The 26,556-nt window shown below is 47.1% G+C and overlaps 1 protein-coding gene across 1 annotated transcript in view; it reads right to left on the reverse strand.

Moving 5' to 3' along the window:
* Positions 1-3,992: 3,992 nt before the first annotated feature.
* The window catches only part of ZHX2 (zinc fingers and homeoboxes 2), a 142,626-nt gene continuing 120,062 nt past the window's right edge, over positions 3,993-26,556 (reverse strand). Inside the window, exons 3-4 of the mRNA XM_032468011.1 lie at positions 18,122-20,868; positions 3,993-5,273 (exon numbers count right to left, since the gene is read on the reverse strand). Of these exons, the coding sequence (XP_032323902.1) occupies positions 18,126-20,642 (2,517 nt within the window). The 5' untranslated portion in view covers positions 20,643-20,868 and the 3' untranslated portion in view covers positions 3,993-5,273; positions 18,122-18,125. The remainder of the gene's footprint in view (positions 5,274-18,121; positions 20,869-26,556) is intronic.

The following is a 26,556-nucleotide window of genomic DNA, read 5'->3' on the forward strand; positions in this document are numbered from 1 at the left end:
CAAGTGGATAAATCACTTCTGTTTTTTTCAGGGCTGGGTTTGAATTGGGGTGACTTGCTTGTTTTTCAAAATCTGTTGTTCAAAGCTGATGGTTTCTTCTTTTGGTGCATATTGTCGACTGGTCATTGGATCTCTACTAATCCACACCCAGGCATTGTAAACACCCTTTCACTTCTGCTTCTAGGGCCTTCCTCTGATTTACCTACTTGGCAAACTCCTGCTCATCCTGCAAAATATAGATCAAGTTTCCTTGAGGAGGGAGCAGACTATGCCTAACTTCTCTCGCACCTGGAAGTCGGCACAGGGATAAGTGAACTCATGCAGGTGTGAGAGGATTCACGTCTATCCAGCCTAAGGATGGCACGGAGGTTTAGTATCAATTATGAGTGCATTTGAATGCAAGTATCAGACAGATATCCAATGAGTGGTGAGTTAAACAAATAGACATTTACTTTTCTCACATATCAAGAAGTCTGAAAACTTTCAGCTGTGGCACTGGTTCAGGGGTTTAAAGAAGCTGTTGAGGACGTAGTCTTAAGATCAGCTGTGCACACCAGGTACAAAGGAAGGAGGAACGAGACGCATACATCTCATCAGCCACTCCTGGCTGCAAGGGGCATTGAGTTTCTTACCTGGGACTGGGGCAGGTTAGTGCCTGGGCAATTTCATGGTTCTGTTAAAGAGGAAGAATGAGGGGATGGCTACTAGCTAGGCAACCAGTGGCACCCACCACATATGTCATCTTATATTCCAAGGTTAATAGGTTCAAGGTGAGGCTCTGTTTGGTATTGTGAAGGCTGTCCAAGCTCAGCAAAGGCACTTCGACTGATTATTAAGGGCAGTCATGAGTGTGGCATGGAGCATACAGCTTCCTTAACATGCATTTGCCGTCTCTGGTACAGCCCATAGATTGATCTGCATGCTGGATCATCTGTTTTCCCCCTCTATCCTCACCTCACCTGCTCTGTGTGCCAGAAGACAGACCCCAATGGACTGGACAAACAAATCCCCTTGCCCTGTGACTTCTGCTCGGGTCTGGCCATTGGGAGGCAGTGGGAGGAGGAAGAGGACGGGAGGAGAATGATGTCGGGACATTTGTTCCCCCGATTCTCTCCCTGCTGGATTGCCACATCTCCTTTCAGGCAGCCCACTCTGTACCTCTGTCCTTTACAGACTCCAGTAACTGCCCCATTCCTTACCCCATCAGGCCAAGCTCCCTACATGCTCCCTTGTTGGCTTCCCAAGCCCTGCCCACACCTTTGTAAACATCCTTTTAACACATTGCCCTTAAATTACCTAGTTAAAGTGTTCTGTCTCTTTTTTCAAGGATCCAGACTAAGGCAGTCTGTAATGCTTTGGGGGGTTGTTTTGGGGAGAGTTACTGATGGAGATCTTTGTCGTCTCCCTTTCTCAAAGTCCAAGGCAGTGTGCTGCCTACACTCCACAGGACATCAGCTTGCATGGGATGTGCTTGGATGTCTTTTTTCTTAATTCATTTTTTTAATTGATCAGCCCCCAGGGGTAATGATGGTGCCGCTACACTGTAAGTACATCCAGCTGTGAGGTGCTCCAGGCGAGAGCTTTCAGGAATCAGTAGGAGGGAACTGACGCCTCTCCTGGCTCTCTCCAGATTGCACTGTGGCAGGCCAGTGAGGGCTGTCATTTCTGCGCGACGTTGGTTAGAAGTGGCTGTGCACCAGGTGGTCTGGAAGGACCAGTGCACCACAACTCAGGGACCATGTGACCACCATCCTGTTGCTGCCTCTGTCTTCGTGCTCCTCAAGCGCTTGGAGTCTACACTCTGAGAACAGGCTCGGGGTGGGTCAGATCCCACTCCCCACCCCCCGCCCCCCAGTGTGCCAGAGGAGGCTGGGGAAGAGCCCTTCAAAGCATTCAGAGCAGCGTTTAGTAAACTTGAATGGAACAGGTGAGTCACCTGAGGATGGTGTTAAAGTGCAGATTCTGATTCAAGGGGTCTGGGGTAGGGGCTAGAGATTCTGCATTCCTAGTGAGCACCCTGGGGATGCTGCTGTTACTGATCTAGGGAACACACTTGAGTAGCGAGGACTTAGAAATGAGCATCCTGTGTGGTAGCCCCTAGCCACATGGGGCTAGTTGCATTTATTGTCTTTCCTTTGGTTTTTATCTCATAATCTTATCAACCCATCAGAATGCTGAATCTCTAGCGACAGAAACCCAACTCAAAAGGTTTTTTGCTTAAGTCAAAAAGAGAAATATGTTGGTTTTGATGAAATTGGAAAGATATGGAGCTGGCCTTAGGAGTGGCAGGATCCAAGGATTCAAACGATGTCACCATTGTCGTCACCACCACCACCACCACCACCACCATCTCTTTCTCCTTTCATTGCTCCTCTGCCTCTTTTCTTTTCTTGATTTTTTTGGCCTCATTCCTTCTACCTACAGACTGGCTTCCTCTCTCCAGCAGCAGATCTGGATGCTGGCTGGCTCCAAGCTAATATCACACTTGTCATCTCAATGGAAAAAAGGAGACTTCTCCCAGCATCGGAGTGCTCCTGCATCACACTGCATGTGGCTCTGTGATTAGGGGGCTGGAGTGCCTTGGCCAGCCTGTGTGCCGGGGGGGACGGGTCACAGTGATGGGCAGCCTCCCCAGAATCAGGTGAACAGAAGGGGAGACAAGTGAACCCTAAAGGAAGAGATGGTAGGGCAACGAGGTACGGGGCAGACACCACCAGCAGATGTTCACGCCACTCCACAGCTCTTCCATCTCACTAAGAATCTGGCCCAGCTATTTCCTTTAAGCAGCTCTCTCTGAGTTTTTGCCCCACTTTAATCATTAACACTGGAGAAGATACAGCTTGACATATTTTGCGGGGTGCTTTAAAGACCACTACCGTCTTCCCTGTGTATTTCCATTTCAAACAATTAGCCAGGCTTCCTTTCTGGGGCAGAGATTAAAATAAAAAGACGAAAGTTCCGGCTAGGTTTTTCCTTTAGTTTCTTCAGGCATTTGATAGCATCTCATGCTGCTTTGCTGGGAGAATTTACATAAATTGCTTGAGAGTGGCAAGCGGAAAGGGCAAGGGTGGGAATTAACAGGAGAAGGCAGGTGTCTGCCAAGAGGCCGGGATGGTCTGAAGTCCATTACTGGGCTGGAAGGACAGGACAGCACGGGGAGATGAGGTCTGTGGATGGTCCAGTGCTTGGAGTGCAGACAGGAAAGGCAGTGCAGGCAGGGATCAGGAAATGAGCCAGCTACAGCCATTTGTCACTTTTTTGAGGAATAAGAAAAGTGTAGGTTGAATTTCTGGTGTTTTCGAGGGGAGGTGGTAGGGGAGGGTTTGGAGCTCAAGAAGTGGATAAACTGGCCGAAAGTCTATCAGTCCCTGTGAAAAATGAAACACCGAGACCAGAGATTCCCAAGCTGGATTCCCAAACCAGCAGCATCAGCCTCACCTGGGAGCAATGTACATTCTCTGCTCCACCCAGAGTTACTCAGTCAGAAACTTTAACCAGCCTTCCCGGTGATTCTGCTGTCTGCTCAAGTTTGAAAGGTGCCGGTCTAGACGAATCACCTTGAGCAGTGAGAGGCTCTTTAAACCTCTTCTGGGCAGAGACACAAAAGCCAGCCTTCTGGGAGAAACGGCAGAGTCCCAGTCCCCAGCAGCCCAGGAGGCAAGTGACTTACCTGAGGACACCTGAGAGCCAGCGGAGGTGCTGGGCGTGGCCTGCAGGTCTTCACCCCCGACACCCGCGCTCGTGCTCTTTGCAGTATTTTATGAATCTGTTTGCGAATGGCGGGTCTGTCCCTTACTGCTCGGTGTCAGAGATGTGACGGAGATTCCCACATCAACATTCCCTACCTGTTTTTACCTGTGCTGTCGGGCCTCACCAGGATGGAAAATGAGAAATGTGATCATAATGCATTTGCAACAGGGGTGAGTGAGTTGGAACCCCCCCTGCTATGCCCTTGGGAGCGAGGTAGCAATGAAGAACCAGAAGCAGAGGAAAAGGTTATAAAAATGTTTAGTCTTTGCTTTATTGAGTTACAACAAGTGAGCAACAAGTTAGAAAAATTGGTTTATTTTTCAAACTCCCTATCATTTTATTTGTGCAGTGTACTCAAATGGGGGGTGGTAGGTGGTGGTGGAGGGGGAAGGGACTGCAAACACAATTCATACTGCAACATTTACACCAGATACGTCTCTTGGTTTTTCTTCTTTAGAAGTTAGGACTAACTGAGGAAAAAAAAAAGTGCACTCAGGAATCTAAAATTGGCCCAAAACAAACACACACACAAACAAAAAAAAAATCAATTCATGGTGAAGCTTCAAGCTGAACTCTTATCAAATACCACACTGAGAAAAGGCAGGAACAGAAATGAAAACCAAAGCTGTTCATCTTTGTACCATCTGGATAGGACGATCTCTTTGTTTTAATTTCACAAAAGTAATGATAATGCTAACACATTTGGGAGCCCCCCTTTTCTGCTGGTCACTGCTAAGGTGCTTAGAGGTCGCTGCCTGCCACCCAGCTCTCCCGGGGCCAGCATGGCCCAAGGTCTGACCTCAGGGGCGGGCCAGGCCAGCTGGAAAAACCAGAGTGGCCTGGTGGCAGTTCAGAAAGCCCTGTGCGTAGCTAAACAGGGACCCCAAAGGCACCTTGGGGAGAACTGGAAATGGATTTGATTTGGAAGCTCTGCCCTCTGTAAACCCCTCTCTGAGTTAAGACAGATGCCTGAATCCCAGCCCTTAATCCTGAAGAAATCTCCCAAATTTCAAACTACCTTTAAAAATGAACTCTCCCTACCTAAAATCCAGTAGATATCATGGCACTAAGCTAACATCACCCTCTCCCCCCAAATTAATAAAAATAAAAAAGAGGGGCGGAAAAAAAAAAGCACATGTGATCAGCCCTCCCTCCTGGAAAAAACCTTACAATGGTAGTGCTGGAAAAGGAAGTTGCCCTCGATTAAAAAGGTAACAAAATCCCCACATTGTACAAATCGGTTCCAGTACAGCAAGAGGTGGGGGCCTGGGCAGAGGCGCAAACTATTTACAAGGACCCTTGGAAAACGCAGTAGTAGGACTTTGGCACTATGAACAATTCCCACCGGGCCTCGGGGAGGTGCGTGCGTGTGCAGGCAGCTGGGGTTCCCGTCACTGCAGGCGCACGCGGGCTAAGTCCGCTTGGAGTCTCTGGCCAGGGTGGCCCACAGCCGGGGAGGGAAGTTCTCTTTCTTCAAAGACAGAGCGTCCCTTTCATCAGCACAGCAGTTCTGATGGGCTTCCCTAGAAGGACAACACAAAACCAGAGACAAGATGTCAGGGAGCTGACCGTCATTCCCTGGGTGGAAGGCATCCGGGGTTGCCGCTTGCTGGCTCTCCCGGGGGCTTGGAGGAGAGACGAACGCCCTGCAAGTGTGGGGCCTGTTTTAAAGAAACGAATGTATTTCTGGAGTGCAGTCTGACAATATGAGAAGCACCTAAACCAGGACAACTTTCTGGGCAAGTGGAGGAGGGGATTTGTCATTACAAGACACTTGTTTTATTCCTGGACAGGCAGCCAGTCACAGTGGTTCCTAAGAGTCCCTGAAATCAGACAAACCTGGATTCGAGTCCTGACTTCACTATTTACTGGCCATGGCGTCATACACACATCACTTAATCTCACTAGGGCTTAGTTTTCACTTCTGTAAAACAGATGGTAACAGCATCCACCTGGTGAAGTAGCCGATCTATGAATCAGCATTTAAAATAGTGCCCGGCATGTGGTAAGTACTATACGTGCTTTTGTTGTATTTATCAGATGGAGCCTTTTCCAAACATGATAGGATATATGATGGTAATCATAATAAGATGAGAAGTTTTAAGTGTATTTTTAATGTTTCTGTCCTCAGAGGTGTAGATATAATTGTTCCCATTTTACAGGTGAAGAAACTGAGCACAGAGAGGTCAAAAAACTTGCCCAAGATCACACAGCTACAAAGTGGCAGAGCCAAAATTCCAACCCAGTCAACTTCTAGAGTCTGTGCTCTTAACAGTGTTTCTTAAGAGTCAGCGTGGAGAAGTGTTTAATTTTTATGTGCTTTGAAGTAGTGAAAATGATCCAAAGACCTTGTTATGGGTTGAAATGTGTCTTCCCCAGCCCCAAAAGATATGTTGAAGCTCTCAGAATGTAACCCTATTTGGAATTCCTTTACAGAGATTATCAAGTTCAAATGAGGTCATTAGGGTGGGACCTAATCCCATATGACTGGTGTCCTTATAAACAGGGGAAATTTGGACACAGAGACAGACACATGCAGGGAGAACACCATGGGAAGAAGGCAGAAACTGAGGCGATGGATCTAAGAGCCAGGGAACACTGAGAGTTGTCAGCAAACCACCAGAAGCTAGGAGAGAGGCAAGGAACGGACCCCCCCTCACCCCAAACCCTCAGAAGGAACCCACCCTGCCAACACCAGACTTCCAGCCTCCAGACAGCGAGAGAATAAATTCCTGCTGTGTAAGCCACCCAGTTTGTGGTACTCTGTGGCAGCCTTAGGAAACTGACAGACCTCCGTTTCCTTTGTGGGCTCCCAGGGATCCAAGGATCCTGAGCAAGGAATCCAAGGGGAGGGCTCAGGGCTGTAAAGGACGCAGCTAATATTCCATGACAGGCTGGAAGTTTATCAGATCTGTAGATTCCTGAAGCCACTGGCTTTTTCTTTGCCTCCAGTGCTGGAAAGGTTGTGTTACTGCTTGGCCACTTCTCTGGCCGAGAAAACAGCTAAAGGAGGCCCTGAGCAGATTTTTTTAGTTTCTGTTTTTTGTGTGTGTGTGTGTGTGTGTGCAGGGAACCAAGAGCAAGAAGACTAAACTTCTCAGCCAAAGGCATCATCAGATCATCTATACTGTCATTCACTCCCAAAGTCTGAGTGTTAAATGTACCCACGTTCCCTGGATGCTCCCGACAATAAGGCTGAATACTGGATGTAAGAAACCAACTTGTAGAAGAAATCTCTGTGGGTGAAATCTGATTCCAGGGGTGTCCTTGGGATCTGGTACCACCCAAAAGTCATCCAGCCAAAGTCACTGAACTGTTAAGAGCTACAGCATCCTTACAGGTGATGCTGCCAACATCACTCATTTCTTAAGGGAAAATAAAGCAGCTCAGGGAGGAAAAGTGATTTCCTCAAGTCACATGACTGCTCAGAGGCAGAGTCAAAAACAATAATAATCCTGGTTGTGACAACAGTGAGAGGAGCTGAAATGTATCTCATGCTTCTTATGAGCCGGGCCCAGGGCTAAGTGCTAACGTAGACCACCTCATTTACTCCTTACGGTGACCTGCGAGGCAGGCAACTGTCAGGCCCACTCTGCAGTGAAGAGACGGGGCACAGTGAGATGAAATGACGTCAGCCAAGTCGTAAGTGGTAGAACCTGGAATCAGCTGCGGCCGATCCAACTTTAATTGCTCTTCCCCACGCCTGCCCCAAATATAGTCTCCTTGCCCAGCATGCACAGCTCGCCTTGCACAGAGCCGCCTGGGGACAGGAGGGAGCAGGTCTGCTTCAAAGACAGGGGCTGGCGGTCCCAGGCACTTGGAGAGGGCCACGTGCCTCATCGCCGATCCCCTGTGGACCCATATGCATCCCAGGATGGGCACACGTACCACAGCCAGCCTCCTGCTGTGCTCCCCGAAGAGCACGGTTTCCCCCAGCAAACCGGGTCTTTCAACGCCTTTGGAAAGGAGGCTGCCTCTGGTTGGATGTCCATCCGAAAAATTCTCAAGGCTCCAGGAAACACAGCCCAAGGTGGGTAAAGAGTGGCTGTTTCTTCCTCCCAACCAGACTGAAGAATGCCAGGTCAGCACAGGACTGTGGGTCCTGGCCGTGGAGCAGAGTGGAAAGAGGTGTGGCGTCAGAGAAAGCTGGGTCCAGGGTCAGCTGCCTTCTGAGCTGTTGTGCTGAGGTCAGTTCCTTAACCTCCCCAAGCCTCACTTTGATAATTCATAACCACCGGGCTGCTGGGAGGGTAAAAGAGTTGGTGTGTAAAGCATACAGCTGCTACAGAAGTCCTGCTTCATTTTCTCTGGAGGAAAGCGGGATGCAAAATTAGGACCTTAGGTGTAAGTGAGCTCACCTGCATGTGTGAGTATTTACGTATTCTCTCTTATATTATATGCAAAACTGAACCTTCTTTCTTTAAGAGATTGGCAAAAACTCGCTTTTTAAGATAAGCCTCAATATTAAGGTGGTTTTCCATCTGGCAGTGTTTTTTTTTTTTTTTTTTTTTATTGACGTATAGTTGATTTGTAATATGTTAGTTTCAGGTGTACAGCAAAATGATTTAGTTATAATTTTTTCACATTATTTTCCATTATAGGTTATTACAATATATTGAATATAGTTTCCTGTGCTATACAGTAAATCCTTGTTATTTACCTATTTTACAAATGGTAGTTTGTATCTGTTAATCCCACACTCCTAACTTATCCCTCCCCACTCCCTTTCCCCTCTGGTAATCATAAGTTTTTCTATGTCAGTGAATCTGTTTCTGCTTTGTATTTATTTGTATGATTTTTTTGACTCCACATATAAGTGATACCCTGTAATATTTATCTTTCTCTGACTTACTTCACTAAATATGATCATCTCTAGGTCCATCCATGTTGCTGCAAATGGTAATAGCTCATTCTTTTAACTGCTGAGTAATATTCCACTATATATGTGTGTGTGTGTGTATATATATATATATACATATATATAGTGGTGAGTAATATACATATGCCACATTTTCTTAAGCCCATCATCTGTTGATGGGCAGGTGGGTTATTTCCATGTCTTGGCTATTGTAAATAATGCTGCTATGACCATTGAGGTGCATGTATCTTTCTGAATTACACTTTTCATCTTTTCTAGATATATGCCCAGGAGTAGAATTGCTGGATCATATGGTAGCTCTAGTTTTACTTTTTTAGGGAACCTCCATACTGCTTTCCATAGTGGCTGCACCAATTTACATCCCCACCAACAGCGAAGGAGGGTTCCCTTTTCTTCACACCTTCTCCAGCACTTATTATTTGTAGACTTCTTGATGATGGCCATTCTGACGGGTGTGAGGTGATACCTCATTGTGGTTTGATTTGCATTTCATTAATAATTAGTGATGTTAAGCATCTTTTCATGTGTCTGTTGGCCATCTTTTTTTTAGAAATGTCTATTTAGGTCTTCTGCCCATGTTTTGATTGGGTTGTTTGTTTTCTTGATATTGAGTTGTATGATTTTAGGTATTAATCCCTTGTTGGTTGCATCACTTGAAAATATTTTTTCCCAATCAGGAGGAAGTCTTTTCATTTTGTTGATGGTTTCTTTTGCTTTGCAAGAGCTTTTAAGTTTGACTAGGTCCCATTTGTTTATTTTTGCTTTTATTTCTTTTGCCTTGGGAGACTGACCTAAGAAAATACTGCTATGACTTATGTCTGAGAATGTTTTGCCTATGTTCTCTTCTAGGAGTTTTATGGTGTCATGTCTTACATTTAGATTTTTAAACAATTTTGAGTTTATTTTGCAGATGGTGTGAGGGAGTGTTCTAATTTCATTGATTTACATGAGGCTGTCTAGCTTTCCCAATACAACTTGCTGAAGAGACTGTCTTTTTCCCATTGCATATTCTTGCCTCCTTTGTCATAGATTAATTGGCTGTAGGTGTGTGGGTTTATTTCTGGGCTCTCTATTCTGTTCCATTGATCTGTGAGTGTTTTTGTGCCAATACCATGCTATTTTGATTACTGTAGCTTTGTAGTGTAGTCTGAAGTCTGGAAGGGTTATGCTTTCACCTTTGTTCTTTTTCCTCAGGGTTGCTTTGGAAATTCTGAGTCTTTTGTGGTTCCATATAAATTTTAGGATTATTTGTTCGAGTTCTGGGTATTTTGACACAGACCACATTAAATCTGTAGATTGCTTTGGGTGGTATGGCCATTTTAACAATATTAATTCTTCCAATTCAAGAGCATGGGCTATCTTTCCATTTCTTTGAATCATCTTCAATTTCCTTTATGGCAACATGTTTTTCCCTGTCTTATGGGCATGAGCATGTATAATCCTCCAACCATATGTATTAGTAAAGAAAACAAAATGCTGAACCAGGCCCTTTAAAAAACAACAACAACAAAAAGAAACCAGACTGCAAGGCCAAAGGGTGACCTGGAGAAGGGGAGACAGAGCCACTTGTTTTTGGCTTCTGCAATGATCCCAGATGTCTGTGGATGGCTCTGGGCCCTGGAAGCGCCCTGGGAACTGCTGGACTTCAGTTCTCCTTCGACCTCTCCCAGGCTGCTTAGCTGTGGGTAGGGCTTGCTGCAGGGGCTGGCAGCACTCTTGGAGTGAGGCTGGGAAGATGCTGGACACAGAGGGCAGGGGTGGTTTCTCCATCTTGGACACAGCTCGGCCCCATGGCCTTCCCTTTGGGTAGCACTTCCTGGCTGTTGGCCACTTCCCTGGAAGACCTTGCTCCCAGACGCCCTTAGTTCACCGTTAAATGTCCCTGAGCTGGGGCTTCTGCAGCAGAGCTGTTATCATGATGTCTTCAAATTGCATGAGTAATTGTACGTCCTGCGAGGCCCACAAGGACGTGAGCCCATGGTGTTCATGGCTGACCCCGCCGTGCCCTCTCCCAGCACTATGCCTGGCTCACCGAGGACACCCAGATGTTTGTTAATGCATAAAAATGGGAAGAGAGCTTGGTGCTCTTAGAGGTGGCTGGTTATGCAAGACTGGTGGCAGAGTTCACATTTCAGGTTTGTTTTTTTTTCTTCTAAGGGTTTTACAGTGATTTTGACTATGTGGCCTCTTGCTAATCCCCTGGGCTTCTATCCTGAATCTTACCACTTGGTCAGGGCATTCCCCACTGCAGAGAACCGACAGCTAGCGGGGTTACTTAATACCAGAGCACCAGATCTCAGCTTTGGGGAAAGCTAACTGCAAGATCACTGGGCCCCTTTCCTTACGGCCACTATTCGAACATTTCCACCAAGTGGATGTGCAGTCTCTCCCTGAACACTGCTCACGACAGGGGGCCCCCTGCCTCCCGCTGCCTCCTTTTCTATCTTTGGGACAACTTGGAGTGCTGTGAAGTACCATCTAGTTCTTTAGCAAACTCTGCTTCCCTATTACTTTACCTTCAGGGAAGCGTGAGACAATTAGAGTTCTCTTCCCAGCTGATAGCTTTCTGTTCCTATTTCTCTTCTGTTTGCCCTGTAGGGGTTTCCCTTAGGCCCTGTGGACTCGAGAGAGAATAACACTGTAGTCCATGAGATAGAAAACCAAGCACTGTGATGGTGATTTGTTATCTCAATAATATTTCTGAGTCAAACTTTCTTTTATTGGGAGGGGGCACGGTCCAGTTTGAGTTAGAATTAAGAAAAGGAAAACATGGTGACACAGAGAAAGACTCAGTAATTTCCCAGGGGACAGGGGAAACTTCATACCATCCCAGATTGTCCCCACGTTAGGCCTTGGGCATCTCTGAACATCTGGCTGAAGCTCTTTCCCGGCAGCGGTTTGGGGAGCCTCTGGGGTTGGGGAAGTCGCCGAGACTTGTAAGCCAGGTAAATCTCCCTGCTCGCAGAGAGGTTCAGAGGCAGAAGGAATCAGAGGGGCCACTGGCTCTTCCTGTCCCTTCTCCATCAGTGGATATTATCCCGTGGAGTTCAAAGAATTTGAGCAAATGGAATCATATTTTAAACTCACTAGGCAGGCTCCTGATGTGTTTTTGCATGTTGTCAGGACTACATGAGATAAATGAAAGCTCCAAAATAGGGGCCTGGTGTTAGCACCAGCATCTGCTCAACGGACACCAACCGAGAAGCTGCACATTCTCCATACGGAGAACTTGGCCATCTTGCCTTTCCAAGTTGACTGTTTCGGTTGGGGCCCCGCTGGCACCAGCTCATGCTTTGGGGTGTTAATTGCATCTGCATCTCAGGGCAGGGGTAGCGGGCCTGGGGCTATGACAAGGGGTAACATTTATGAAGCACCTGTGTCCACCCCGCTCGGGTGCTTTCCATGTGTTAACAACTCTCCAAAGACGTTCTTTTCTTCATTTTATAGCTGAAGAGAATGAGGCACAGAAAGGTAACTGGTTCAAGGTCACTGAGCTGGAAAGAGGTGGAGCTGGGATTCAAACCCAAACCCACATGCAAAACCACATCAGGAGCCTGCCTAGTGAGTTTAAAATACTGATTCCATTTGCTCAAATTCTTTGAACTCCACGGGATAATATCCACTGATGGAGAAGGGACAGGAAGAGCCAGTGGCCCCTCTGATTCCTTCTGCCTCTGAACCTCTCTGCGAGCAGGGAGATTTACCTGGCTTACAAGTCTCGGCGACTTCCCCAACCCCAGAGGCTCCCCAAACCGCTGCCGGGAAAGAGCTTCAGCCAGATGTTCAGAGATGCCCAAGGCCTAACGTGGGGACAATCTGGGATGGTATGAAGTTTCCCCTGTCCCCTGGGAAATTACTGAGTCTTTCTCTGTGTCACCATGTTTTCCTTTTCTTAATTCTAACTCAAACTGGACCATGCCCTCTCTCAATAAAAGAAAGTTTGACTCAGAAATATTATTGAGATAACAAATCACCATCACAGTGCTTGGTTTTCTATCTCATGGACTACATTGTTATTCTCTCTCGAGTCCCCGGTCTGTGGTATGCTGTTATGGCAGCCCTAGCTGACTAATACAGTAAGTATTAAGGTCGTAGAAGTTTAATCATTAAAAAGAATAAAGTAAAATGTGTAGGCATGTGGGTGCTCTAGAATTTCCTACCACTCATCTTCCATTTACCACTAGGACAGCAAAGTCTGAACACCCAGACGTCTGAAGATTACTTTCCTTTTGTTCCTTCTTTGAGTCCCTCAGAGGCTCTCCAACTTTCTCTGTAGGGTCATGCACACAAAATCACGTACAGTCTTTATTGGTGAGTTAGAGGAGTTTCAAGGGAGAATTTGGTGACATGTGAGTCCCCTTAGCACTCTGGCTTTTAACTCCTGCACTTCTATGAAGTGTGAACTCAGCCACGTCATAGCCATAACGACCACCTTTCAGGCTCCCCGACGCACCAAGCTCCCTCCTGTCTCCGGGTCTTTGTTGTTCTTTCTGCCTGGAGTGCCTCTTCTCTCCTGTCCATCTAGCCAACTCCTTCTTACCTTCTGGATTTCAATTCATCCCACCCCCTGTTCAGAGAAGCCTTACCCAACCCCTTAAATCAGGTCAAATTCCCCTACTCTATATTCTCACAGTTCCAGGCACTGGTCCTTCAAAAAATCTTGTCACCTGGCAACTTTTCCTTTTTGTTTGATGAAAGACTATTTGATCAATACTTCATTCCCCACTAGACTACGGGCTTCATGAGGACAGGGACATGCTGGGCACTGTTGCCTCCCAGAGCCTGGCACACTGCTGTCATTCCACAAATACTGATGGGTGCGTGAGCCAAGGCACCTACTATGAATGTCTCTGGACTAGTTACTTCCTCTCCTTGGGGCTGGCATCCTTCCTCAGAAAAGTGAAGGGCTTTGATTTCATTAAGTTCCTAAGTTGTTACAAGCTGCCCAGAGCAAAATGAGAATTCCTACTTGAGAAGCTCCAGAATTAGGCAACAGGAAGGGATAGCAGTTAACTCCCCACGAGGTACCAGGGTAGTGAGGCTAATGGACAGTCTCTGAGGAGCATCACCCAGGAAATAGCTGGTGGTCGATTCTCCAACAGACCTTTCCCTTCAGCTATTCACACATGTAAAGCAAACTGTCCACAAATCCTCCCCGCCAATGGTTGTCATCTAATGGGACTGATGAGTGACAGAAAAAAAGTGAGGAGGAGAAAAGGACTGAAATACTAGATCCTGGATAACTAGGCACCAGCTATCTTTGTTAATTTGTTATCTCAGGTTGGTTCCAGAAACTGTTACTGAGCATCTGCTCTGGATGAAGCTGTAGGGCTTTCAGAGATGAGTGGGACACAGTGCCTGCCTTCAAGGGTCTGGTAGAGGAGAGATGGGGAAATAGTTGATTACATGTTCACCTATCCATCCATTCACACACCTGTATTTGGACAGCTAATATGAACAGATTATGGGGGTACACCTATCCTGGATCCTAAATTGTAGCCAGGATCCAACACTTGGCAGCTTTGAATATTTTAAGCAACCTGAACTATGGAAAGTATTTTTTCTGACATTTCACAGAATTTGCCTCTTCCCCAAAGCTGCCCCTAATTATCAGGAGTCGGAAATTGTCAGAAATCAGGAGGCAGCAAAGTGGCGAATGAACAGTTGTGTATTAGTTTCTACTTCCATGTAGAATTAAGAAATGACCACAGCCTTCTGGTTCGGCTTGGGCGGTGATGGTGGTGCCTCTGTTGGCGAGGTGGTGGCCATGGTGGCTGGGTCAGGCACTGACCTGATAGATGAGAGGGCGTCTCCAGGCTCCACCAGCTGCTAGCTGAGGAACCCAGGGCAAGCATCTCTGAGCCTCCATTTTGCCCTCTGTAAGATGGGGAAAGAGCCAAACCTCTCTCTTAGGGTTGCTGTGAAGTTTAAATGATAAATGTGCTTGGAAGAATGCTGAGCACATGGCATATTGAAGTAAGTAGAAATTCCTCATGGTAGTAGAGCTGGGGTATTCTGTCTGGCCAAATATCTAGGCATATATCTGACAGTCTCCGGCTAAAGTATTTTGACTCATTTTTAGGAAAGGAAGAGTTTATTTTTCAGCCTATTACCCGGATAAGTTTCTCACTGGATGGCTCGATAATTGGACTGCAGAGAGAATCAAGATGACCCAATTCAAGGCTTGGAAGGGATTCCTTATCTTTGTGTCTAACTTCAGGCACAGGGTGAGTCTGGAACACAGTCATCCACTGTCCTAAGCCTTGCAAAGCTTCAGCCAGAGGAACTGGTGGGGGCAGAGCCGGGGGAGGGGCACTGCTTCAGTCCCACAGAGGAAACCCCATCCTCCAGGCGGCTCTCAGCTGCTCACCCAAGTTCTCTCCCTCCCCTCCCCACCTCTCATGCATCACATCATGCCTTTTATGAAATCAAAACCATGCATTATTTCCAGGATTATTATATGTTTGGCAACTGAGCTCAACTGTAGTTTCCTAAATAAATGTGTTGAAATAAAGAAATAGAATATTTATGAATTTCAAGAGACCCATGTGTTGGTTCATAAAAGCTGTGAAGTAATTTGGAGAGGTTTTTTTCCCCCTTCTAGGTCAAAAGCTTCCTTAAAGGGGTGCATCTGCCAGGACTTGGGGGCACTTTCGGATGTGGCCAGATTGCAGACTGCAGTCCCTTCCTCAATGCAACGGTGCCTGGAACATATCAGGAGGCCAGTTAGGGATATTGGATGTTGCCAGGTGTTCAGCAGATCTCAGCATCTTGTTTAGGAATATTTTCTAGCACACATTTGTGGCATTTATCCTAAACATAAAAGGAGTTCCTGGGTCTTCCTGGTTTTGGGGGGGAGATGGCTAGTTTCTACATCTCTGAATTATCTGATGTTAATTCAAAAGTCAACTCTAAAAACTCTACATATCTCCTGCCATGGAGGCGGGCAGGGTGGGTGGTGTGTGTCAACCAGAAATGGGGAATTTCAGAAATAAAGAGGCAGAGAAAGAATAAGGGCTCTGGAGTGAAACCGAGGTGCTGGCTGGGAGAATGTGAACGAGTTCCTTGGTTTCTGAGTCTCGGCGTCTGGGTTTATAGAAATGTAGAGACGCTTACCTCTCAGGGTCGCTAGGAGAACTGGGCTGGATCCCCTGTGGCCAGAGCAGCTAGCTCACCTCTGCTGCTCAGAGGCACTGATCCTTCATCCTTCCTCCCTTCCTCCCCAAAGCTTCTCTCTATGGTGTTAGCATTGTTCCCTACTTCTCTTTCTCTTGGGCCTCACCTGGGGGTCAAGCACAGTGGCAGCTGACCCAGAAGGGTGCTGTCAACTACTGGTGTTGGGATGGTTTGGGAGGGAAGAGATGGGGACAGGTGGCCTCAGGAGCCTCTGGGGAGCGGCCACCCCTAGAAAGCTCCCACTCAGTGAGGTGCATCCAGAGCTCACTCTGGGGACAGGAACACTGAGCATCCTTACAGCCAAACTCTTCAGAAACAACCGGTTCAGAACAGCTTTTGCCTGCTGTGGAAACCATCAGGTTTTCTTTTTGGAGTTTGCTTCTTCTCATGTTTGCTGAGCCCCAGACTCAACTTTCTGGCTACACCAAACCTCTTTTGGTTCCTTAGCTGCACCATTCCTTTTCTTGTCTCTTGACTTTTGCTTGTGTTCCTTCTACCTGAAACACTCTCTTCCTTGTCTGTGCACTGGGCTGACTCCTTCCCATCAGCTAGCCCCTGAGTCAGCTGTCCCTTCCTCCAGGAAGCCTTCCCTGACCCCTCAGCCTGGGTGCCCCACCTCGTGCTCCTCTCCAGCACGCCACGGATCACCCTGGCCAATAGAGGGAAGAGCAGTGTCCACTCCCGTTGGTCCCACTGAGCTGCATGTGAATGAAGACTCTGTCGTCATCTTCATCCTGTTACCTCTGGGGCCGGGCACACTTACCAGCACATAGTAGGTGCTCAGAACGTATGTGCTGAATTGAACCCAATTGTCTGCAGTGTGGTAGGAGGAAAAAGCAATCACATAGACTTATGTTTATGCATCAGAAAACGTCTAGGACAGAAGACAGGGCAAACAAGGAGCTTTCAGGTAGAATCTGGACCAAAAAAAATTTGCTCCCTCATTTCAACAAGGGAGATATGGGCTGGGCTGGACTGGCAGGTAGGGTCTTGTAGGAAGCAGGAAAGCGGCCAGAGGGAGGATGAAACAGGCAGCGAGCCGGAGGCAGGCAGCTGGTGCTCTTGGTGATCCGGACAGTCTCTGCCCCTCCCCTCGGGGCTACATCCTCACCCCCAGCCCATTACTACTTCCTCCTGAAACGTGGTCTGAGGAGAAAGAGCTGCTGGCGTTCTGTGATTGGCTGCTCATTAAATTGCTCTGTTAACAGCTGACGTAAACAGGCTAAAGCAGTTTCTAGAGGACTTTCTTTATTTGCCAGGTGCCTCATTTTATTACTGAATAAGTAATGAGCAACGTGGCCAGCCAGAGTTGTTGGAGTTCATAAATAAAGAGGTATGGTAATTTCCAGGGCTCCCTTGGGGACCTTATCAATCATCCTGGAGGCTCTTACCTTTCATTATTTTTAAAGATGACATGCGGGGGGCGGGGGTGGTGTTTCATTGTCTTTTAAGTGACCTCTGGAGAAGCCAACCCAGGCAGACTGTAAATTACGCACCTCCCTCCTGGTTCTAAGCTGCCCTTGGAATACTTTGGCTTTGGCCAAGGTGGACCCTTCGCTCCTGTATCCCTCTCTCTACTATCCCCCCGAGCTTTCTAAACTGACTGTCAAGAAAGCTGCTGTGCTTCAGGCCTGGATTTGCACAGACCTCTTGTGAAGCACAAACACCAAGGGCTTGGGTGGCATGTCCCATTATGTGGATGACATGGCCATTAGTAACCATGGTAACCTCCCTTCCCAGGCTTTTGTGGCTCCACAGACCTAATTTACACCAGTCTCTTCCAGATTTGAAGGGGGTTCTGGGGAGCCCATCGGCAAAGCCACCAGCGGGGTTACTTAACGAGACACAAGGGCATGCCTTCCTTTAGCCACAAGGCCAATGCCAGGATACTTTCAAACCTTTCAGGTTAAAGGAAAGAATCCCAGATTTCTATTCAGTAAACTTGGACACTCAGTCTTAAAAACAAAACAAACAAACAAAAAAACTGAAAAGAAAAAAAAATAGAAAAAGGAAGACATATCCTTCCACGTTTGTTTCTAACAGCAGTGAACACAAAACAGGTGTTGTGTTATAGCACTACTAGATTTTAGGATGGACAGACCTCGAAAGGCCACAGGTAGTGATGCTGTGGGTACCACCTTGCAAATAAGGACATAAAATCTACCAGCCCCTATTTTTCTTCCTTTACTTTAAAAGAACTTTTAAGAAGAACCCATCATCTGTGTCAGTATCTCTGTACCCTACAATCGACTCTGGCAACAAAAAGGAAGAAACCCAGCACCCTCCACTGGTTCCCTGGGGAACAGGTGGGATTACCTGTCTAGGCCTGGCCCGCCTCGGCAGGGACGCTGTCGGAATCCGAGTCGGCCACTTCCGCCGCGCCGTCTGCCGCGGTCTGACTCCAGCTGTCCGACCTGTCTGAGCTGGCGTCCTCCTCTCCGACCGTCACCTCCACCCAGTCCACGACGCCTGACTCCTCCTGCTTGTCGCAGCCCCGGCCATCCCGGCTGTTGCCCTCCAACCTGTCTGAGGCGGCCTCCAAGGGCTTTGCCAGCAAACTGTCTTTTGCTGGCTCACCGCCCGCTTTCACCCTGGGTACCAGCTTCTCCAAGCCCTCCTCGCAGAACTTTTTGGGGTCCTTGTAATACTGCTGACCCACCTCACTCCCGTTCTTTGGGCTCTCGACGATGACAGTTTTGGCCGCCTTCCTCGACAGGGCGTCGTAGCCGTGATCATCCGCCATGTGAGGCTGCTGGTACTGCTCCATCCACTTTAAGGTTCCAGTTTTTAGCAAACATCTGTTCTCCTTGAACCAACGCACGATTTCAGTTCGGACCAGGCCGGTCTTGGCAGCGAGCTGGTCATACTCCTGGGGGGTCGGCCACTGGGTTCTGGCAAACGTGCTTCTCAGGAGATGAACCTGTTCTTGACTCTGTGTAATTGCTGGTGATGGGCTGGGCAGAGAACTGGCTAACTGGGCCCCGGAGAGCTGGTCAAGTCGAGACAGAGCACCATTGGGGGCTGCCGCATCTTGGCCTTTCTTGCCGGACCCCATGGAATCCAGGACAGCCTGTTCCATGCTGTCCCGAAGCTTCCGCCTCTCCGAGAACCAGGAGTCAATCTCTCTCCTGCTCAGCTTGGTCTCCACCCTTAGCCTGTCCAGTTCTGCTTGGGTCGGGAAAGAGCTTTTCAGAAAGCTGTCTTCCAGGATTTTCACCTGACCCTGTGTTTTCTCTTTGAACTTCTGGGGGGCAAAGTCTGGGTATGCGTGGTATGTGCGACCATGTCGGGAGGCCGCAATGGCCATCTGGTCTTTGGCAAGGGATTCGCTGGTGATGTGGACGATGCCCCTTTGACACCGATACCGGTGGTCGCTGAACCACTTCTTGATCTCGCTCCTGGCAAGGCCGGTCACTTCGATGAGTCGGTAGACCTCGGCGTCATCAGGGAATTGGCTCTGGAGGAAGCTCGCCTTGAGATGTGCAATCTGCTCCTTCGTCTTCTTGCGGTCGCTGGCGGGGGTCAGCGAAGGATTGGCCACCTTGGGTGGGGGCTCTGGCACTTGAGCGACGTGTTGACGCTTGGGCTCGGGGGCAGCTTGGGGAGTCACTAACGGTCTTTTCTGGCCATGGTTGGTCACTCCAGCCACGGCGAGCGTGATGGGGGAGCAAGAGACGGTTGTTGGCCCGCTGGTCACCTGAGTCAGCACGAGGCTGGTCTGGCCAAGGATCTGGCACGGAAGAGCTGTCTGGAGGATGGGCTGTGACATCTTTGTGGGGGCCAGCTGGGCGGGCAGCACGGTGATCGTCGGGGGCACTGACTGGATGGTGCCGTTAAACATCTTCTTCCGGGCCTCTTCCACCTCCTCCGGGGACCAGCTGATGCCGTGCTTCAGGCGCTGGGTGGCAAACCAGATTCTGATGTGCTCTTCTGGGTGTTTGGAAGCAGCGGTCAGCCAGGACAGCTCAGCCTGGGTGGGGTAAGGGAATTTGTTGAAGGAGTTGATCATGGTGGCGTTGGTGTCCAGGGCAGAGTTGTATTTGGTAGTGTTCAGCGGGACAGGGACCTTGGGGACAAGGTTGATATTTGGTGGGAGCTGGACAGAGGGCATGACATGTCCCAACGTGTCCTGGAGGAGCTCCACGCTCCCGAGTCTCGAGAGGATCTCAGCCGCATCTGTCACCAGGCGGGCGGTCCCTTCCACGTGGTTCTCGGGGGCGGCCTCCTCCGGCTTCTTGGGCACCTTCTTGGCATCAGCTTTCGGTTTCCCTGGCTTCATGATGGGAGTTTTACTCACCGAGATCCCAGGATCGCTGTCCCCGCCTCCGGGGCCGCTGGTGGTGATGGGCACGATGTGGTTGGTGGCGTCGATGGACTGCTCTAAGACGGTCTGATTGTTGCGCTTGATCAGCTTCAGCTTGAAGTTGGTCTCCCCGGGATGGTACTTGGAGTTGTGGTCCGACAAAGAGTCGTACTTTTTGGTTGTGAAGTTACATTCAGCACACACGTAGAGGGGGTTGAGAATCACGTTGGGGTGCTGCGTGTCGACGTGCTCCGTGAACTCGTTCAGGTTCTGCGTGGAGTAGGGGCAGTATTTGCATTCGTAACCACCTTGGAGCTTTTTGGACTGTGCTTCCCCCGTGGACTTCACCTCTATCACTTCACTTTCTTTGGAAGAGTTTTCCGGCTCCCCTGCCCAAGTGTCCTTGGCCATTTCAGGCTGGGGCGTGCCGACCCCCTTCTCTTTGGCCCTGTCTCCTTCCTCGGGCACATCCTGCTCTAGTACTTGTGATGTCCGGACCATGCATGGGGTTGTGGATTTCCGTTTGCTCGCCATGCTGCCTGTCTGTGTGCAATGGCTTATTTTGGGGGTGGGGGATGGGCAGGGAAGGGGCAGTGAAATTTTTGGAACTCCTAAGATAAAAGGCTTTTGGCTTTGTGCCCCCTCCAATGGCTTTGGCTTCCCTTGAATGCTGAAGTCTACTGTTGGGGTTTCCAGAATGATTTCAGCACAGAAAATTGTAACTGTTCCCAACAGCTAAACACAAGAGGCAGCGTCATATCTGTGGGACAAGAACAAAGAGAGTGTCAGTGTTTCCCCATGAGGCCAAAGAAACTAGCATTTCTTTCTGAGTTGCTCCCATGACCCATTCCCAACCGGCACCCAAAGCAAATACCCAGGTAAGCATAGATGGCGTGATTGCAGGTGCACGTAAAATGAAAGATCACACTCTTCTTCTCTCCCGTTCTCTGGGAAGGGCAGTGGGAACTGGCCCAGAGCAGGCAAACTGAGGATGCAGGTTACTCATTCATGTTTTGGAGACCAAGGGATGCAGAGAAGCAGCAAGGGTACTGAGATCTTATGATGTGGTGGGTAGAGTGGTGGAGGGAACCCCTGCAGGTGAAATGTTGGCTGAGTTCTTGAGCTGCTTTTACGGATGGCACCTCAGAAGCAAGATGCTTACCCGGGGTCGCCAAGTGGAATTGATATGGGCATTATTAGAAAATGGAGATGAATATTTTGTTTCTAATCATAAAAGTGAAATCAATATAGAAAAATCCAGAAAATGCATCAAAGTATAAAGGTGAAAAACACCACCCCAAATATTGTACTTCCTTCATTTCACTTGAACAGTTCCCATTTTCATGACCATTGAGCAAAAGAATGATTAAAAAATGGCTGCAGGATATTACACTGTAGGGGTATACCAAACACAATGTATTTAGCCATTAGACTTTCGTTGGACATTTATTTCTAATTTTTGGCTCTTCCCGTCAAAATTGCAGTCAATGCCCCTAGTCCTTACTTCTGATAACTAGCTTTGGATGAATGCTTAGAAATAAAAGCAGTGGGTCAAAGAATGTCAACATTTTAAATTCTCTTGACTTACATGGCCAAGTTCTTTGCATCATTTGGCCTTTCCCCTGGCAGTGCATGAGGGTGCCAGACTCCCCACTTAGTTTACATGAAATATTACCATTAAAAAGCCTTGCCAGTTAGACATGGGAACACTGTTTCAATATGCTTTGGTGCTTCTCTTGATTGCCAATAAGGGTGAACAGTTTCCAAAGATTCACTTGCTATTTGTATTTTTTTTGTGAATTGTGGGTTTATGCCTTTTTTAATAGTGTGATGCTCGGCTGTATTATTAATTGACAAGTGTTCTCTCTATGTTAAAATTATCAGTACTTCACTGTATTTGTTGCAAAGTTTTCCCCAGTCTGTCGTTTACCTTTCAGCTTTTCCTATGGTGTTTTTGCATGTTTTCCAGGTAGAAATGTTTAATTTTTAGGTGGCAAATGTATCAATCTTTTTTGCTTGTGGCTTCTCTCATGGTGATTTTCTGTTTAGAAAGTAATTCCCTGTTTTGGTATCAAAGACATATTATTCTATGGTTTCTTAGAGTGTTTTGGCTTTATTTTTTTTTTTTACATTTAATTCATCTGGACTTGAACTGACCTTGGCTTAAACTGCAAGATACAATTCTAACCATTTTTCTTGAAAGATATCAGTGATCTCGGTAGCATGTGTTGTGTATCTCTTCTCACAAATTTGAAACCACCTTTGTCACATATTACATTTTTATGCATTTTTATATGTACTAGGGTGTTTCTGGGTTACCTGTTCTGTTCCTCTCAGGCTAACTACTGAGCCTTACCATTATGCCTCACTTAACTTTTTTTGTTGTTGTTGATTAAAGCATGTTTTAAAATCTGATGAGTGAGTTTCTCTGTATCACTCTTCTTTTGCCAAACACCTCTAGGTTATTCTGATCACCTATTAACATAAATCAACTCTCACAAATGAGAACCATCTGCAAAATAAAATCCTGTTAGAAAGCTGGACTGGAATTGCATTAAACAAATACTAATTTAGGAGTATGGGGGCAATTGCTTACTAGGAGGTAGGGTATGTTAACAGAACTCAAACAGGGAAGTGATGGCCTGGACCATGACGAGTGTCTAAACGCAGGGGCTGACGGACAGGAGGGCATTTCTGTGTGGCTGGAGAAGGAAGTGTTTTGAAACAAGAGCCGACATCCAGGGAGAAAGGGGATGAAGGGGATGGCTTATCCCCTCCTGCCCCTCCCGCTGGCCTGAGTTTGAGTCCCACTGAGGAGAGGGCTCAAGGCAGAATTAATGGACTTACCTTCAAGGGCAAAGCTGTGGGGTGTGGGGCCCCACTTAACTGCTCAGGGGCTCTGGTGACAAACCTGAGCAGGACTCAGGAGGGGGCATCCCCTCCCTTGTGAACCCAGAACCCGGCCACTCTAAGGCACTGCCACGCTCGGCAGTTCCATCAGCAGCAGGTAAAGGTCCCTCAGAGCACTGATGAGGACAGGCCCTGGGCACAGCAGAGGAGGGGAACTGTGTCTTTCTGCCGACCACACCCAAACCAATGTGTTCAGCTGAATACCAGATTCTTGATTTCGCCCTCAAACATAGGTCTCCCCTCCAGAATTTTTCATCTCCACCAATGGCTCCACCATGGTACACTCGGGCCAAAAGCCTCTTTGCGTCACCCCCAAATTAATCTGCCTTGCTGACTCTGTCTTCAAAATGAACCCCGTGTCAGACCATCTCCACCTCTCTCTGCCTTGTCTAAGCCATGACTGTCTCCCGCCTGGAAGCCTCCTGCTGGCCCCCTGCTTCCTTTCTCTCCAGAGCAGCAGGGGATTTTTTTTCCAGCTTCTCGATGGGCTTTATTTATGGCTTGAAATTTACTTTAATACTGAAAAGGGCTTAAATGTTATTTTTTGTAGTCTCTAATTTTTTAATTGAAGTACAGTTAATATATAATATGTAAATTACAGGTGTGCAAATTTGCAAATATTGCAAAATACCCAATTTTGGAAGGTTATGCTCCATTTGTAGTTATTATAAAATATTGGCCATGTTCCTTGTGTTGTACAGTGTATCTCTGTAGCTTGTTTTATGCCTAATGTTTGTACTTCTTAGTCCCCTACATTGCCCCTCCCTCTTTCCCTCTCCTCACTGGTAACCACTAGTTTGTTTTCTCTATCTGTGAGTCTGCTTCTTTTTTGGTTGTATTCACTAGTATGTTGTATTTTTTAGATTCCACATTTAAGTGATAGCATACAGTATTTGTCTTTCTCTGTTTGACTTGTTTCACTTAGCATAGTGCTCTCCAAGTCCATCCATGTGGCTGCAAATGGCAAAACTTCATTCTTTTTTATGGCTGAGTAGTATTCCATTTTATATTTATACCACTTCTTTTCTTATGAGAAATGTCCTTTATTTCTTTTTATCTGAATGTCTCAATATGTTGAACACTGATTTTATCCTCCCCCCATTTTTAATTGAATTATAGTCAGTTTACAATGTTGTATCAATTTCTGGTATACAGAATAATGTTTCAGTCATATATACACACACACACACACACACACACACACACACACATATACATTACTTTTCATTATAGGTTACTACAAGATATTAAATATAGTTCCCTGTGCTATACAGTATAAATGTGTTGTTAAGCTATTTTATATATATTAGTTAGTATCTTCAAAGTCCTGAACTCCCAATTTATCCTTTTCCACCCCCTTTCCCCTGGTACCCATAAGTTTGTGAGTCTGTTTCTGTTTTGTAAACAAGTTCATTTGTGTACCACCTCTTCTATTTATCTATTCCTCTTAGGTTGCTTCCGTATCTTGGCAATAATGTGCTATGAACACGGGGGTGCACGTATCTCTTTGAATTAGTGTTTTCGTTTTTCTAGGATATATACCCAGGAGTGGAATAGCTGGGTCCTACGGTAGTTCTATTTTTAGTTTTTGAGGAACCTCCATACTATTTGCCACAGTGGCTGCACCAATTTGCATTCCCACCAAAAGTGTAGGAGGGTTCCCTTTTCTTCACATCCTCACCAACATTTGTTGTTTGTGTTCTTTTTGATGGTAGCCATGCAGAGGGAGATTTCTAAATTAGGAATCAGTTCATATCACCTTTTTGCATGAAGCCCTCCCTCGGTTTCCCATCAGAGTGAACTCCAACCCTGGACCATTCTGGTCCATGCTTCCCTCCCCCCATGCTCATCTCACTCCAGCTGCTGGAACAGGTGTATCCTTTGCATCACAGGGCCTCTGCCAGACCGGCCACCCCCATAGCTCCTTGGGCTTCCATGGCTCCATGGAAAAGTCACCCTCCCACAGAAAGGCCTTTCCTGACCACCTTTCCATGTAAAATAATGCCTCCGCCACTCACTCTCTATTTCCTCAGCCTGCTTTGCTTTCATCATAGCACTTTATACGTATGTATTTTTAAAACTGAAGTGCAGTTGAGTTACAATGTTGTGTTAGTTTCGAGTGTACAGCAAAGTGATTGAGTACTACATCTCTATATTCTCTTTTAGATTCTCTTCCGTATAAATTATTATAAAATATTGAATATAGTTCCCTGCATAGCACTTTGAATATTCAAAATTTATCTATCTTGTGGTTAAAGGAGGAGGCAGGAGAGAGTATCTACCTACTTGTTGGTTATTTGTCTCTCCCTCTGGAATGGTGCTTCTAACACAGCAGCCACTAGCCACATGCGGCTCTTCACATTTAATTAAAATTAAATAAAATGTAAAATACAGTTTTCAGGTGCGCTAGCCACACTTCAAGTGCTCAGTAACCACACGTGGCTGGTGGCTATTGTTTACAGTGCAGGATATCATTCTCATTGAGGGACATTCTACCAGACAGCGCTATTCTAGAATATGAACTCCACAAAGGCAGGAACTCTTCACTGTGGTTTCCCCAGAGCCTAGAGCAGGGCTGGGTCCACAGTATGCTTTCTGTGAAGACTGGCTGAATGCTAAACTAGCTGCAGGGGAGCTACCCTGGGGGAACTGCAGCTGATGCAGACTGATGAGGTACGGGAAAATCTCATGGATGCTCAGCAATGTGGGTGTGTGCATGTGTGTGGCGTGTGCATGTATGTTGTGCATGCACATGTCTGTGCAAGCATGAATGTCTGCACTTGCATGTGTGTATCTGTGTGTGTGAGCACGCATGCTAGGGCTTATATGAGTGGAGGAACTTGATCAGAGTAAGGAGGCCCTACGGTTCTGTAGGGGGTACTACTGACATAGCAAAATGTGGCTAAGTTTGTGCCCACTAGCCAAGAGGCTTGGGCATTTGAATGACAATTTTAAAAAAGAGGGAACAAAGGAGACTTTTCTCTTGCAGAACAAATAAATCAGGCAGGAAGAGGTGCAGGGGAGAAGAGATTTTTTTTTTTTTTAACAGAAACTCCTGTATCTAGAATTATTTAAATCTGTTGACAAGTGAGGCCAAGAAATGAGCCAAATCATGGTGAAACATCCTGAAAGATTTTCAATGTTCCAGAAATTTTGGTTCAGAATAGATGGTAGTATTTGACCAGTAGGAATCCAAGCCACCGCAGAATAAAAAGAAAAAAAGATGAAGGAAGGAAAGAGAAAGGGGAAGGGGGCTCAGAAAACATTGAGCCTTTGAAGAATTCATCTCCCAGGGTCCCGCTGGAGGAGCTACAGGAACCCCTGCCCTTGGAAGAATAATCCTGGCACAACAAGGCAGGGGGTGTCTGCAGAGCAGCAGTGAGCTGGCACCTGTCTTTCTGAAAGTCTGTGAGCCACCACTGAGGTTAGGACCAGTGCCACGTGGCCTGCTATGTGCCTGGCATGAAGGCTACGTATTTCTGGCAAAGTCTTCAGGTTCGGGTGTGCACTGGCCAAAGTTAGCAAAAATGAAAAATGA

This window comes from Camelus ferus, chromosome 25 (assembly GCF_009834535.1).
Source record: "Camelus ferus isolate YT-003-E chromosome 25, BCGSAC_Cfer_1.0, whole genome shotgun sequence".
Taxonomy (NCBI): Eukaryota; Metazoa; Chordata; class Mammalia; order Artiodactyla; family Camelidae; genus Camelus; species Camelus ferus.